At 41.2% G+C, this 16,009-nt stretch overlaps 1 protein-coding gene across 2 annotated transcripts in view; it reads right to left on the bottom strand.

Moving 5' to 3' along the window:
• PTCHD4 (patched domain containing 4) overlaps nucleotides 1–16,009 on the bottom strand; it is a 92,340-nt gene that overhangs the window by 55,095 nt on the left and 21,236 nt on the right. For both annotated transcript variants that reach the window (XM_008641816.2, XM_017745073.1), the window contains exon 2: nucleotides 12,196–12,676. In XM_008641816.2, coding sequence (XP_008640038.2) covers nucleotides 12,196–12,676 — 481 coding nt within the window. The remainder of the gene's footprint in view (nucleotides 1–12,195; nucleotides 12,677–16,009) is intronic.

Below are 16,009 nucleotides of genomic sequence, written 5' to 3'. Positions count from 1 at the left end.
AAGAGCGTGCATTTACGATTTAATATTTCATTATTATATTTAATATAAGCTACTATGATTTAATGTAGTACAAATACGTGCATGTATCAAAATGTTGTGCAGGAGTAAATCAAATTACCATTATTTAAATAGACTATACCAGCATGGTTTCTTTTCTCCTGTAAGCTTGCAGACTGATTTTTAAAAATCAGGTTTATCTAATAAATTTAATGGGTATTTTCCATAATATCATGCACACTTAAAAATAATTTTATGGCATAAAATTTAATATTTTTTTTCTAGATGGATGTTTGCTTTAGGGTGTTAAAACATCTGTTGACATTGTATTTTGCAGTAAGATTTTTGAAAATAAAGTTGTTGGAACTTTTGTGCTTAAATCTTTTATCTAACAAAATGTATTGTTTTCTTTCATTTGTGTTGACAATTTAAAAAGAGAAAGGAGCTACTGGATGCTTCCCTTTATTCATTTCCTCACACCCTGGCTTTTTTCTTGCCCTTTTTTCTCCATTTCCTTTTTTCACCTCAGAGAAAATGTAAAGAGATATTTTAGATTGGAAAGTAAAGAATTTGAATATTACGAAAACTAGAAATTTATCACTTCTTTTTCCTAGGAAACAAAAGGCTTACTACACTTGAACTACTAACATAATTCTTGACCATTTGTTTTCAAAGGAATTTATGAGAAATAACTGTCTAATTTTGCTGGAACCTGGTGATATTTGAATTGAAAACTTTAAGGCAATTGAATTAATTCAGAGGAGATGGTGTAAAAGCTGGAAAGCACCTCTTTTGAGGAGCACCTGAGGTCTGAGTCATTTCCAATACAACCTGTGTACTCCATTTGGCTATTTAAGCTAACAGTGGATCAGTTCACAGTTCCACACACTGCTGAGGGAAAAGTGAAAGAACCTGATCTGCAGGTTAAAAAACTCTCTATTATTCAACAATTTCCATGATGCTTTCACTTTTCCTTACTAATATCAGGTAAAACAACCCCCTCTAGAAATTAAAAACCTTGCAATTTGCTCCAGGAAAAGACATTGAACAGGCCATTTGCGTCACTGGTTGATGAAATTAATAATATGTTCATCTTTTCAAATAAACATTGAATGAAGTCCAAGGAGAATTTACCAGTCGCTAAAATATAAGATTTCCTAAGGGATGCATTATTTGCTGTGCATTTGGCAATACACTGCCAGGTCCTAGGGAAGTGGAATGCAAACATGACAGGGTCTAGTAAAGGAGGTCACAAAAGACAAGAAAAGGTCTCCTGGAGCACTGACAATGTTCTAGAAATTGAAAAGCTGATAAGTGTCTTTTTCCACTTGTGAACAAAACTCCCAAGCGGTTAAGATTTATCAATTTCATTGCTATAAAACTGAACCACATATACAGTTTTTGACATTTTTAATATTAAATTAATGGATTGACATTTTTGCCTTCTTTTGCCCAGTTTTCTATGTTTATGCAGTTGGTCTTCTTTGTCTGTCCTTGACCACCAATTACTTTAACACCTCCTGACCAACTTTAAAATCATCATAAATATCTACACTATTTTTTTTTTTTTTAATAGTCCATAAAGGGATACTATCTATTACTTTCCCTTCAGGCAAAGAATCAGTATTTTAGAGGTCAAAATCCACGTAAGAGAAATCTTTTGAGACTTGCTTCATTAACTGCGTTGCCTGACTCCAAATAACCTGAGAAAGAGTTAGAACATCTCCATCTATGATCAGTAAAGCCTCCCCTACTTCAATATCCTACCAAGGTTATTCATTTAAAAGCAGGCTAACTGCACGATAAAGTTCTTGCTGTTTCTTAGCTCTGATGGGAGACACTGAAAGTCCACATAAAGGAATACAAAAGGCACAGAGCTGCTTGGAGAGGGATTTTGACAAGTGCATGTGACAGGACAAGGGGGAATGGGTTTAATCTGAAAGAGGGTGGAGTTAGATGGTAGAAAGAAATTCTTCCCTGTGAGGGTGGTGAGGCCCTGGCACAGGTTGCCCAGGGAAGCTGTCGTTGCCCCATCCCTGCAAAGTGTTAAGGTTGAGTTGGACGGGGATTGGAGCAATCTGGTCTAGTGGAAGGTGTCCCTGGTCATGGCAAACGAATTGGAACTAGATAATCCTTAAGGTTCCTTCCAATCCAAACCATCCTGTGATTCTCTGGTTCTACTTTTGCGGTAGAAGATGAGGTGAGTCCAGCAGCTCCCACTCCAAAAAATGGTGTCTTGAAGTTGACTGTGAGTGTGATGGGAGGGATGTTTGCACTGGTGGTTCTTCTTCCACAATACTCAGTTTTTGTACAGCTCCAACATGCACTTCCTGGTAATGCTTTCAGCAGACTAGTCAGCATCTCTCCTTTGGAGCCTTCTCTTTCAGCTTCTGCCATGAGAAGATTGCTCTTTAAATGGGTTTGGGTTTTGCTCTTTTCACAGTTTTCTTTTGCAGTGATACCTACTCTAAGCACAAACAGGCTTTTTGTTCCCAGGTCTCCCAGTCTAGTTTTAGAAGGTTTAAATTGCATTAACAGAAAACGTTGTGTTAAACAGTTTCCACTTATGGTAGAAGGACAGAAGGTTTCATTGCTCTGCACTCAGTATACAGAACACCTCCCTGCCTTCAGCTTCTTGCAACTCTATGTCCTCCCTGGAGGATAATAATTTCTCAACAGTAACAGCGAAAGTATCAACTAGAACCTCAAAGAAACAGAATTTTTCACCCTCTAGGGTGTCACCAGGTGCAGTAATCTGCCACTAGGTCCCCCTTTATAAAGCAATGCAAGTACTCCCTCTAGTAGGTTATAGCTGTGGTTTCTGAGTTAGTGCAAGGTTTGAAGAATACTATAGTACTAAATGGTTTCATGGCAATGCTAGCAAAATAGTTTTCTTTAAAAGCAGAATATCAACAGCAGTGGAGTTCATGACATGAGGAAAGTCTATGGTATTTAACATTTCCAGGGCAAATTTGCATTTGAATATGGATTGGGATATGTGGGTAGGGCAGGTCTGTGTCATTTCAGGTTGTAGAGGAATACTTTTCCTCCTTGGACTCTAGGAATACAGAGTATGAGCAAAAAATTTCCTAGTGCTGAAATGCCAGGGATGACTGCAGGAAAATGCAAGGACAATGTGCCGAGGCACAGCTACATGTTCTCAGGGAACTCAGAATGATTTTAGAGACTGCTGAGCCACATAATGTGGCCATTGCATTCGCCAGTGAAATACAGCCACGTCTGGGTAAAAGCCAGCATCTGCTTACCAGAGCAGCACCTGCACAGTGCTTGGAGCCAGGCAGTGCTCACCAGCACTGCATCTGACCTGCACAGCAGGAGGAATCGGAGGAAGAGACAAATGCAATTATCCTCACTGAAAACCAGCCAAGACAGTGGGGACAGTGTGCTCACTCTTGCATAACAAAACCTAAAGAGCATTTTTAGTGATCCACAGTGGCAAAGACCTGAGGTTTTCACCCTATTCAGCCCTGTGCCCGCATCTTCAGCTGCTGCAGCTCTCCCTGCCACTTTGGGCATCCAAAATAGCATCTCCTTCCTCACCCCACCATCAGATGAGTGTGGATGAAATGTGACCTGTTTCTCCACATGCAGCAGGACCAGCACATGGAAAGTTACAGTTGTCATACCTGGCAATACTTTTCTCTGAAAGGCCAGGAACACAGGCACATGACGGTGGCATGAATAACATGGGCTGCTGCTGTCATTTTTTACTGCTCATGGACAAGTGAGCCCTGAGCCAATGTGGATCCTGCATGCTGGATGTGACTGCAGGCAGTTATCCCACCAGAGAGGAGAAGTCACTTCATGGGAAGGAAATGGAGTGAAAAAGGATCAGAAATGGAAAGATAAAACTGAATTATTAAAAGCTCAACTAGCTAGTGGCTGCACAAAGGACATATAAATGATACAATACTAAGTAAGGTCTTTTTAGTTCGTTTGGTATTTGCAATAGACTCCTTAAGCCTTTGATTCTATGCAAAGTTTTTAATATTGTAGATGAATATAGCAGATAAATATTGATTTAGAACATTTGGCAAATGGTCTATTGAGTTCTGTATCCTTTTTCAAACTCTTCAGGGGAAAATTATCAGACTAAAAGAAGGCAGCTATGGGAAAATTTCTTCACAAGTGAAATTCCTTTGTACCCATTTCTGAACTAGGTTTTTTAGCATGGTCATTAATTTTTATGCTTCTTCCTTATGGTTATGGTTTAGTGCTGTAATATTATTCAAAATAATGAAGATGTTTTAGCTAGCTGCGTAAAAATCCAAACTTTTCTTCATCAGGCTGAATTTTGAGCCACAACTATATCTCACAACAGTGAATTCCAGTAATGATTTGCACACAAAATGTATTCCAGGAGAAAAACAAATGCATTTGCTGCCTTTCATTTTTGCCCAAAACCCAGAGGCACAATTTTGGATTTCCCTGCAGAGGATCACAGTATCTAATGCAGGCAGAGAGCCTGCTTGATGGAGCATAGAGTATTCACTCTGTGCTTCCTTGGGTACCTGAGTCCACCTTTCCTTCCCAGCTGAAAAGAAACAGCAGTGCAAGACTGAATTTTTCCAAAACACACCAAAGAACACAGGACACATCCTCAGCCTACCCCACAGCTGCTCTTTCCTGCAGATCCACCATGCTTCTGCAGAGACCAGAAGCCACCATCAATCTTCCTTGTGTATGGAGCTCACAGGAAAGTATGAACTAATAGTAAAATATCTGGGAGAAAAGATCTGGCAGGAAATTTTATCCAACCTGAAATAAGCACAACCCTACATATAAAATATCCTAAAAGTATTTGCATAAACATAGATACTGTGAAAAATTACACTCCACAGTCGGGCCAGACAGACCCTGGAGTTATAGGTGCAAACTGCAGCAGTGGAAATGTTAAGAAATACCTTTATAAATGTGTGGATTTTTAAGCCCTGGAAGAAGCTGTCAAGGCAGGTTGTGGAATTGCTGTTGGTGCTATTCGAGGCTGGATTTATCAGTGCCCTATTAAGGATGATACATGTGGAGCTAAATTTTTTCCATGATGCAGCTCCTTTCCAGCCCAAATTACCAAAGGTAAATGTGATGTGCATCGATACATACTAAGTACGAGGAATGAGACTCCTGCTTTAATGAGATCAACACACAGAAAAGGTGCAGCCAATAAAGAGCCTTAAATAACCCAGTTGCAGGAATGAACATTACCATGAAAAGGTAGAAAAATGAAAGCAAGAGGTGTTCAGACAAATGTGTGGAGCAACTGAAGAGGAAATATCCTTTTCTATCAGAACTGAATTGGTATATTGATTCAGTAGTAATCATACATTTGAAGTGCAAAAACATACCATTCTTTTCAGCTTTTGACTTTTTAGGTTAAATCATTCTCTCTTCTTTTGTCAAACCACTTTCTCCCAAGGATTTTAGAAATGCTTGCAACAAATTAGAAGCAGTTCAAGTGACAGCTACCAGCCTGTTAGCCACAGATGGAGAGCTGAAGAAGATGTTTTATTAATAACAATAACAAACAACAGTGTTTGAAGACTTATCTTGGGATAAATGGGTTAATCGAGTTCCAATTAGAGTCAGAAGGAGGAAGAGTTTACCTGACTTTTTTCAAGAAACAAACCCAGAGAATGTATTTTGTACTTGTTCTGTCATTACAGATCTGGCAGGGATGGTCTGTGCTTGGGCAGTGGTCCACGGGTGAATGCTTCAACCTATGAGGAGCCTCAGAGTCACTGACCTGCAGCCCTGCAGTCCTGCAGCCCCACCCTCCCTGGAGGATGACATTTGTGTTGATAAGAGAGCTTCTGAAGAGTCTCTACAGGAAAAGATGGACCAGAATTCCATCCCTAAGGGATTCGAGGCAGTCTGTGCATATCTGCTGTATATGCAACCACATATCTATGTCTTAGAGTTTATGTATATAACAGAATCACAGAGTCACCAAGTCAGTTAGGTTGGAGAAGACCTCTGAGATTTTGAGTCCAGCCTGTGACTCAACATCACCATGTCGAGTAGACCTAAGTGCCTCATCCAGTCATTCCTTAAACGCCTCCAGGATGGTGACTCCACCACCTCCTTGGGCCTGTTCCAGTGTCTAATCTCCCTTTCTGTGAAGAAAGTCTTCTTCATATCCAACCTAAATGAGATCAACACGCAGAAAAAGTGCATCCAATAAAGAACCTTAAATAACCCACTCTAGGAATTAACCTGTTTTACCACCCAAAACCCACAAAACCTCAGGCGTTAAAGTCTAAGAAGTCACACTTTTTCAGAGATGGATAGAACCTTCCAGAGATTAACACATCTTATCCCAACTTGTCCAAATAGCTGTGGAGTTTCCTATTTCTCCCTATTGGCTGCAAAGGAAATTGAGATTGTGTCACTCAGTTAAGGGGGGAATATTTGGGACACATGAATTGGTTGCTAGAAACCCCACTGCTGGGACTGGGGCTGGCTGGACTGCTTTGTACATCCCTTTCTGCTGGGTGTGAGAAGGCCCAAAGGACTTGGTCAGAGATAATCTCCCCTCAGATGTGTTTGAGGAGAGGACAGTCCCAGTCCAGTTGCCTCTCCCTAACCATCACCACTGCAGGACATAGTTGCAGGACCAGGCTGCATGGTGCAAGTGCAGCAGATTACCCCAGGATGGCTTTAGTCTTCTACTCAAATTCCAGGAAAGACTGTTCTTGGGCTGTTAACCTTTCCTATAGAAATGAAAAACTTGACAGGAAGTACACGATGTTATGGGGAAATCAACTTTACAAATATGCATAGTTTCTAAACCTATTCATATGAATTATTTGTGTTGGATGTCCATCCAAAAAATAAGTAATCTTAAACATTTTTAAATCTTCTAATTTATTTCCCTGCTGACTCTTTTTTTTTTTTTTTTTTTAATTCCCATTTTCCTCTGTAAAAGTCAAGAACAGAATTTTATAATTAAGGACAAGGTGCTTCCAAGCCCTTAATGACTTGCTGAATGAGTAGGGACATGAACTGCTGTTACATCTAAATGACAGATTCACTGCATTTCTGAGTCATGGACAGGTAGGGGTTTATGTCAGGAGGTCTCTTTTCTCTAAAGGGTCGTTCTCTTGCTCTTCATCCAGATAGCAGGTGATCATATAACATGAGATTCATATGGGATTTGCTTTACTGCTGCATCAAAAGGACAAACCCAAAGTCTGAGTCACTTGTGAAATGTTTCTGTCACATTTGTAATCAGGAAGTCCATTGCTTGAAGGAAAGGTTAGAATACTGAGATACTTCATGTACAGGTAAACTGGTGACAGCCTGTACTCTGGCTCTCACATTTGTCTTCTGAGGTTTGAAAAAAATGATTTCTCATCTGAACTAGGACTTTTTTTCTGCAATTTTCCATGACTCTGCCACTAATATAACACTGTGACATCTCAAATTTACTGAAAGGTGATCACCAGTCATTATTTCAACAACTGCCATCCGAAAAAGGTTAGATGGCTTCTATCTGAAATGCTAATAACTGCCCGGAGTCTTGTCTGCTATTGCCTTGATTCCTCCTTCCATTTGAATAAGCCCAGGGAAGGAATAATGGGAAATTTTAACAGAAAAGTCTGCACTGAAAGTACGATCTCTGCCATCCATCTTGAGCTCTTACATCAGTCATGGGGCTACTGCTGAATACATGTAGCCTATTGGTTCTTAAAGGTCTTGTATCTGTTTACTACATCTCTGCCAACAGTGTGGTTACTGGCAGGAATGGCAGCAATATTGGGTAGAGCACCCACTGAGATGTTCTTTACACAGTCAGTCACAAACAGCTGTTCCCACAAATATCTTATGGACTTCATGGTCTGGCCTTACAAATGACAGGAACTGCTTCTCACATCCACTGTGAATCCAGCCTTCTAAGAAACACTTACCCTTTATAGTACAAAAAGCATAATTACACTATAATTACATTGTATATGGTTTTTATCATAAGATTTCCACTAATCTATATAATGAAGCACTTCATGGACTGGCCAAAAATAATTACAATGTAAAATGATGTAATTGGTACACCTGCATTTAAAAATACACAGTCAGGACCTCAGCTGAGTTAAATAATTATCTCCCTGATGATATCAGTCTGGTTCCTGTGCATTAAAAAGCAGATCATGGGAGCAATAATATCTCAATTATGTAGTTAACCTTCTGGTTTTATTAATTAGTGATGATTAGGCATGGGAAACCATAATTATGTCACGTACATAACACCCCTTTGAAATTGCATATGAATCCAAACACAAAAGGCGGATGTGAACATCTAACCAGGGCCAGAACAAATCTGAAACTTAATTATGTGACCCTCTATCTCCTGTCTGAAACACAGCCAGTCATGACAGCTCTGCTGATGTTAAATTTGTAGAAGAAACTGCAAGTTTTATTTGTCCAGAAGAGAAAAGCAAGGTAGAACTGTCCCCTATTCTGATTTCACATAGAGGTTACTAAATTCTGATTAAAAAAAAGACAACTAAAACATCTAGGCCCAGTTACTTAATAAACAAGGAGGCTCTGAGACTAAAGAAGCACCTTTTCATCAACTCACAACATTTATCCATTTGCCTGGGGTATGAACAGGTAAAAATCAGGATCCCTTGCTCCTGTCTGCAGGAGATCCTGGCAGCCAAAGAATTATTTGTAGGGGACCTTTCTGAAGAGTTTCTCCTGAATGACTTCAAAAATGCAGTGGTAGACACTGTACTGAGGAAACTTTTTCCTGAGGCAGCTGTCTGAAGAAACTGTGGTGTTGGGAAGAGGGAAGATTTTCCACCACTGTCCTCATGCCTAACTTAAGACTGAAATTTTTCACCTTCAATGATAAAGAGGAGAAAAGCCAATCTGAGCTAACACTCTTCCCCCAGTTCAGCAGAGATGTGCTTTATCCCAGCAGACCATTCCTTCACTGCAGGACTGTGGTAAATAATTATGGTAGAGGTCATTCAGCCTAAATTTAGAAAAATATTAAGCATTTCACTTTTCTGTAGGCTTCTGTCACCTACTGAAACCCAGAGCCACTCTGCACTGCAAGAGGAACTGTGAATCTAAACATCCAGGGTTATTCATGTCATTCAGATGGCAGCATCCTGCCACCCTTGCAGGAAAAAGGACAAGCCCAGAATATCACAAAATTTCCATTAAAATTAATCCTTTGAAAAGTGAATGTTAGAGGAAACTGCATATTTTTGACCAAACAAGTGTGTTTTAAATGGATGGTTTGCAAATGTCAGGTTGAAGTGTTCCAAAGTTGGGAGCTGCCAGAATTAATGCTGCCTGTGTACTCTGCATTGTAATTGCAGGGTCTGTGTCACTGTTATTGCCTGGTTTTATCTTTTTTTTAACCTAAGTAACTTGAATTTGAAAGTTTGACTTGCAAATCTGGCATTTTCAGTTCAGGGAAACCCCACCTTGTGTACTTTTTCTTCTGTATTCACTCAATTATTACTTGATGTGCTATTTGCTTTCTGCTGTGCCAGCAGCAAGGGACACTGGTACAGCATGGGCCAAGGTTTTTTATTGACCAACAGAATCAACAGTCTTGGGGTCTTCACTGTACCTACTCTGGTGTCAGACTCCAGGTCCAGCAGAAAACTGCCCAGTGAGGGCCCAGGTCTGTGAGACCCTGGGGGTGTTCTGGGAAGAGCAAGGTCTCATTAGGTGGCAGTGTCCCTTAAGGGACTAAAGGCACACGATACTTTGCAGCATGTAAACCCCTTAGATCTTGGTAAGACATTCTTCCTGTCTTTTCCTTCATTAAACTGTAAAAGTGTTGCCTAATATTTACAAGCAGCAGTTCCCAAGCACTGCAAGCTGTTCTCTAATGATATTTTCAATTTTTCAATTCAGTTTGAGTCTCCTGAATGAAATTTCTGAAGAAGAGTTACATAAATGCTTTCTTTTGCAACCTGAATTGCATTCAATATAATATTATAGAAACAATCCTTGCAAACATCTCACTTCAAGAGAGGTTGTTTTTTCCTTTCCTTTTGCTCTTGGCAGTGGCTGTGACAAGAATGACAGCGCAAAACACAACAGAAAGTTATAAATGTCACTTTTCCTAAGACAGCAAACAAAATCATGGACTATTGAGGTGGGAAACTGAGGCACTCAGAAATTCTCACCTCTGTCTCACCCTGGGGCTGCAGGGAAGGTATAAATTGAGGAGCTCCTTGGGAGTGAAAAGTTTGGGACCTGTCAAGCAAAGAGAATGTGCTACCCATATCTCCAACCATCTAAAAAGAGACACCAACAGAGGAATGTACAATTTAGGGAAGGTGCTTTTCATCCCTATAGGAGCCTTTTGTCTTTACTTCAACTTGATGCACAAGCAAGGCAGTGCCCTTTGGTACCTGCTTTGATATGCACCTCCTGACACACCAGGAAAAGGCTGCCAAAATCTGATAACAACCATAACCCCTCTTCTTCACTGTCATCCTTTGTTCTTCTTCATTGTCATCCTCTGTTCTTTGTTTCCTGAGCCCACCCCTCGCACAGGTCAGGAACCGTTCCTGTCACAGCCTGGCATGTTCTCTGCTGACTGTTTTCCCTTTCCCCATCTCAGCACTTTCTTTCCATCAACTCCCCTGACATCACAGAGCCATGCACAACATCTGAAGAGCTGGCACAGGGCAGCCCATGCTAGGGGCCATTGTCACAATTTAGCAGGGCAGATGACTGAATTAGGGTCTTTGGCACAGCCTTGTTTATCACTATTAATGAGGCTGAACCAAATGTGCATGTCCTTGGGGTTTTTTGCCTCACTCTTCCCTTTCTCTTTTGGAATCTTGACCAACCCCTCTATTCCACTCCTTCCCATCTCAAGTAACTGCTCCAGAAATTTTGAAATCAGGACTGATGACACCACAGCTCAGCCGTTTTGTTTAGTGACACACAGGCATTATTAGGGGATGGATTAAATATGAGGAGTTTTCTTAGGGGAAGATAAGAAAATGTGGTCTTTTGGGAGGTTGAGGTTTTAAGAAAAGTATAAGACCCTTCTTCAAACCTTGACTCGAGCTTGTGGCTTTCCATGTTTAGTTGTCTCTTACCATACTGTACTTGGTCTTGAGAACTAGAAGCATGAATGTAACTTAAGCAATTAGCTGTAAGAATGCAGTGCTCTGGCCACAGGTAAGATTCCCTACCACTAAAAATCCAGTATAAAAATATTTAGGTCTGGGCTGCCACCACTGAGATTTTGCACAGGGTAATCCCTGGGGTTCAGACTCATGGTATGGCAAAACTCTGACAAACGGATGTGAGGGCACCAAACAACACTGCCTCCATAACTGAGCTGGGCACCTTTCCTTCTGCCTTTCCAATGCAACTTCCCAGCAAACTCATCAACCACATGGATGCACTAAAAGTGCTTGGAACCAAACAGTAACAGAAGGAATGACAGCAATTCTTCTGCCTAAAGAGCTGGGTTTTACGTTTGTTCTTCTTCTGCACCTTCTCCTGTCTGGGTGCAGCACAAAAGAAATCTCAGCAGCTGATCTGGGATTTCACAAACCAGGGGATTATGCACCACAGATCCTGATAGGCTCCTGTGCTCACAGCCTGGCAAACACAACTGTAATCTCCTCTTTGAGATAAAGTCCATCAATCTTATTCTTACACCAACCTGTCCCACTCTGCCCCGCAGGCAGAGCTTGAAGAAAAGCCCTCCTTGGGAAAGATGTTAAAATATGCCTTTCCTTGGTACCCTCCTGTTTAACTTACTCTTTTGGCTGGCCTCCCATCAGAGTCGGGTCAACACATATCCATGTTGTCTGCTGAGCCAACTAGTTTTCAATAACAATTTCTCCTTCATTCTGTAACAGAGATCAATAAAACTGCCCCTCTCTCATATTGGCTGAGATTCCAGGAATGTCATTTGCTTTTTGTTGTAGCTACTGCTTTGTTTTGTTTCCATTTTTCTTTCTGTTTTCTTTTTTTTTTTTTTTTTTTTTTTTTTTTTTTTTTTTTTTTTTTTTTTTTTTTTTTTTTTTTTTTTTTTTTTTTTTTTTTTGGCAAGGCACAGATCAATTTAGCAAGATGAAAATGACTTAGACTTTCACTCAAAGTAAAATCTGCACTTTATAACTGAGGATGTAATTTACAATCCTGTCATTAAACTCTGTTAATCCTATTATTATGAAGATAAATAATTACCCATAGCGAAGAAAGGGATTCCCAACAGAGTAGAATTATATTTTCCATCAGTAATGAAAAATATCCCTGCCGCAGTGACACTGGAAATACAGATAGTGAGTACTCCCAGGAGTCCCAGGAAAGGTTTGCTACGCAGGCAGTCCTTCATGGAGCTCGAGAGGGTAGCAGTCAGGAGAATCAGCATCAGGCTCACCAAAATCTTGCCCCTGGCCAAGAGACTGGTCTGGTGGAAGTCCTTCCAGAGGCTAAAGGATGCTAGTGAGTAGAGCTGCAGATCCTGGTGATCCAGCTGCATCTTGTGCATCAGTTTACAGAATTCGCTCTCCCACTTCTCCCCAATGAGGTCCTGGGTGACAGAGCCATATGTTTGGAGGTAGTAAGTGATTTGGATGGCTCTGGCTGATTTGACTCTCTGGTCCTTGCTGTTTGGCACTTCCATGACCCCTCCAAGCTGGTGGCCAATGAAACTGCTCCTTCCATCCTGGGAGAGAAAGCAGAAAAGATGAGCGTGTGGTTATCGTGCATATGCCGTGATGCAGTGATAGACTCTGTCTCCTCTCACAGACATGCCGAGAGCTCTGCTCAAACACCACTGCACTCAACAGGAGCCTTGCCATTCACCTCAGTGAGCTCTGGGATCTGTCCCTGCTCCCTGCCACAACTCCGTCTTACTCATTATAGGCTCATTTGCATTTCTGTGCTGCAGTTCAGGGACTGCTCAGATACTCGTTGCAGCCTCAGAGGTTCCCAGATGTCCAGGATCATCCAAAACATTGCATGCAAGCTCCTCACCCCATGGGAGAGAATGACCTCCCACACTTAAGTGATGGGCAATGACAAATCTCCAATTACTATGAAAAGTTTGAGGTGAAGATTAATTTCTGGAAGATTTGTGATTTCTTGACACTTTGGAAATCATTTTTAGAAGTTGGATGTGTACAGAAATGTAGCCTGATTCCTCAGTATACAGACAGATCCACAAAGTTTAATAGCTACTCTGTCTCCAGAAAAATATAATTAAAATCAGACTTTTTGAATAGTTTATTTGAGATTTGATGGATTAATATCAGTGGCACAGAGAAAAGAATCTACCTTAACACCTCAATCTAACCAGGATTTGTTTTTTTATACATTTCAAGAGTATAAACCTTATTCTGGTCTCAATTATTTCAGTAAATGCTAGGACATATAAAACCCCATGACAATCAGTAAAGGACACATCAGGCCCACTCAGGATCAGCCTCTGTCTGTTAACAAGACCAGGCCTTTTTCTGTAAAGTTATCTGACCCCATTGAAATATTCGTTTGGGGTTGTTTTCTGCTGTTGTAAGATGGATTTAATAAGAAAGGTCCTGTAAGAAAGGTCCTTGCTCTGAAGCCACTGGCTGTGGGATAACTGTATGTGCCCCTTCCAAGACAGGGGAAGCTTGTGTGGGTTTAGAAGATCAAATCCAGTTGCAAACTGAGGAAGAAGACTCAGTGAATAAAATTGTCCCAGCACAAGTAATCTCCTTGATCAAAAAGTCTAAATCCAGGGATTAAGTGTCTATTGCACACCAAATAACATTTTGCTTTCTCCCCCATATAAATTGGATTATAAATGTTCAGATTTATTTCCTCTTGTATTCAATAAAAACACAAAATGATCAAGGCAGTTGATGTCTAAACCACCTTGCAGCAGTGAGTTCACATTAGATAACATTCTTTGCCTAGGCGCACTACTGGAATGAGCTGACAGCTTGAATTTGGGAGAGGCTCTGCTCTCCACACGCACACATGGAAGCAGTCATCTGCAAAAGGCCAGAACCTTTTGGGGGAGACATTTAAACATCTATTACATCCAGCATTAACCATTTCTAGAAGCACCTGTGCTGCATGCAGGTCATTATCTGAAATTGCTAGATAGTAGTAATGATCCCATTCCAAGGAAAAATCAGTGAAATGAGGCTTTATGAAACATAGATATCTTCCAGCATGTTGACTGATATTGTAAATATCAGAAATTGGGAGACAGTGTTGAAAATATTTTATGTACTCACCTTGTCTTCAATCAGGTATGTAAAGGAGGTAATCCTCCCGCTGAGAAATTTCTGCCTATGCCTACTTTAATGGCAGGAGCTCACACTGTTCCCAGCATTTGCCTGCCACAGCCCAGGGAACATGACAAAGTGCTTTTCAGAAGTTCATTTTTTTCCCTATTCCCAGTTGTTATTTCCCACCAAAACAGTGGCTTCTGGCAAGGGTATCCTGGCACGAGCTGACACGAAAGGTGGACCTCAGTGTAGTGCCAGCTTCCCAAATCACCTGGAGCCTCATTGCAAATGTCACATAAGCAGAGACAGCTATCACAGAGGGGCAGCTGCTGCTGTTCAGACTCCAAAAAATCCTTGTCCCCAGAATTTCATGCTCGAATCCTGTTTGGATTTTTTATTTCTACTCTTTCTAAGGAGAGGTCATACCTAACACTCACACACTCACAAAAAATTCATTTCCAAGCTGGCAATTAAGGCTTGAGCAATGCAGTCCTGGCTTACATCGGATGCAACTTTGCAGCTAAAAATCCCCACTTGACACCGCTTTGAAATTTTGGTGAGAAATTTCACATTTCCTCAGTGTCTGGACAGTGCTGACGTTCAGAGGCTTGCAGACACTGCAGGATGCTTTAGCAGCACAGCTCCCAGCCCAGGCAAAGCGCTGTAATTCAGGTTTCATTGATTCACTCTGCAGCAGGCATGGCAAGGTTATGGGAAACTTTGTGATGACCATCTGCCTTCCCCTGCGAAAGGTGCAGCGAGCAACGGCAGCGTTTCAAAGGAGGCAGCAGAGCAGGCACAAATAAATCATGTTCTGCCGTATCTCCCATGAAACAGCAGATAACAGCTATTTTTTACACTGATGTACAATAGGGCACCCAGCTCATATGTCAGCAAAATAGAGAGTAAGCTTTCAGATGGAATCGAGGAAATTGCAGGCGCTTGCTGTGAGGACACTTTGTCCATTCCCTTCCTTCTGGAGGCAGATTGTTTCCTATCTAAGCAAGGGTTTTGCCTTTGCTGCTGTTACAGTGTGCAAACATGAACCTGGCACCACAGATATTGGGAATATGGGGGTCTTCTCTAATACAGCTCTTGGAGAATCATAGAATGGCTTGGATTGGAATGGTCCTTAAAGTTCATCTCATTCCAAGCCCCCTGCCATGGGAAGGAACACCTTCCACTAGTCCAGATTGCTACAGACCCTGTCCAACCTGTCCTTGACCATGCCCAGGGCTGGGGCAGCCACAGCATCTCTGCAGTTGTTACAACCTTAGCAAGGAAAACAGAAGAAATATGGGGAAAAACAGTCTTTCATTTATCCCATTTTATGGATGGCAACTGATGTGTGAAAAAATCGAGACCCAGTGCTGCCAACATGACTTTCAGCATCTCCCAGAGTCCAAGCCAGGGACCTACCTACTTGGAGTCTCATGGGAGCTTCAGGGGAGTTATTCACTGCCCCAAATTCTCTGTTGTCCTCCAGGACAAATTTAATGAAAGAACGAGTCATGAATGGCTAAACTCCTGAACTAAGCCTAAGGTTTGGGAAACAAAATGTGGCCACAATGACTTGTATAAATGTTGTCTGAAGATCCAGGCAGGTTTTGAACAAGATTCCACAGAGTCCTTCATGAAAAAACGTGCTTTCTGCTGATAACTACCACGTCCTTCCTGGTATATGCTTACATGCTGCTCTTTTAATTCTTCACAATAGTTTAACCTTTCAGACTACTGACTCCTTACACCTTTTACCTACATCTGCTGCTACTCTCTGATCC

This window comes from Corvus brachyrhynchos, unplaced genomic scaffold (assembly GCF_000691975.1).
Source record: "Corvus brachyrhynchos isolate BGI_N302 unplaced genomic scaffold, ASM69197v1 scaffold116, whole genome shotgun sequence".
Lineage (NCBI taxonomy): Eukaryota > Metazoa > Chordata > Aves > Passeriformes > Corvidae > Corvus > Corvus brachyrhynchos.
The sequence above is the reverse complement of the archived record's forward strand: the minus strand, read 5'-3'. Positions and strand labels throughout refer to the sequence as shown.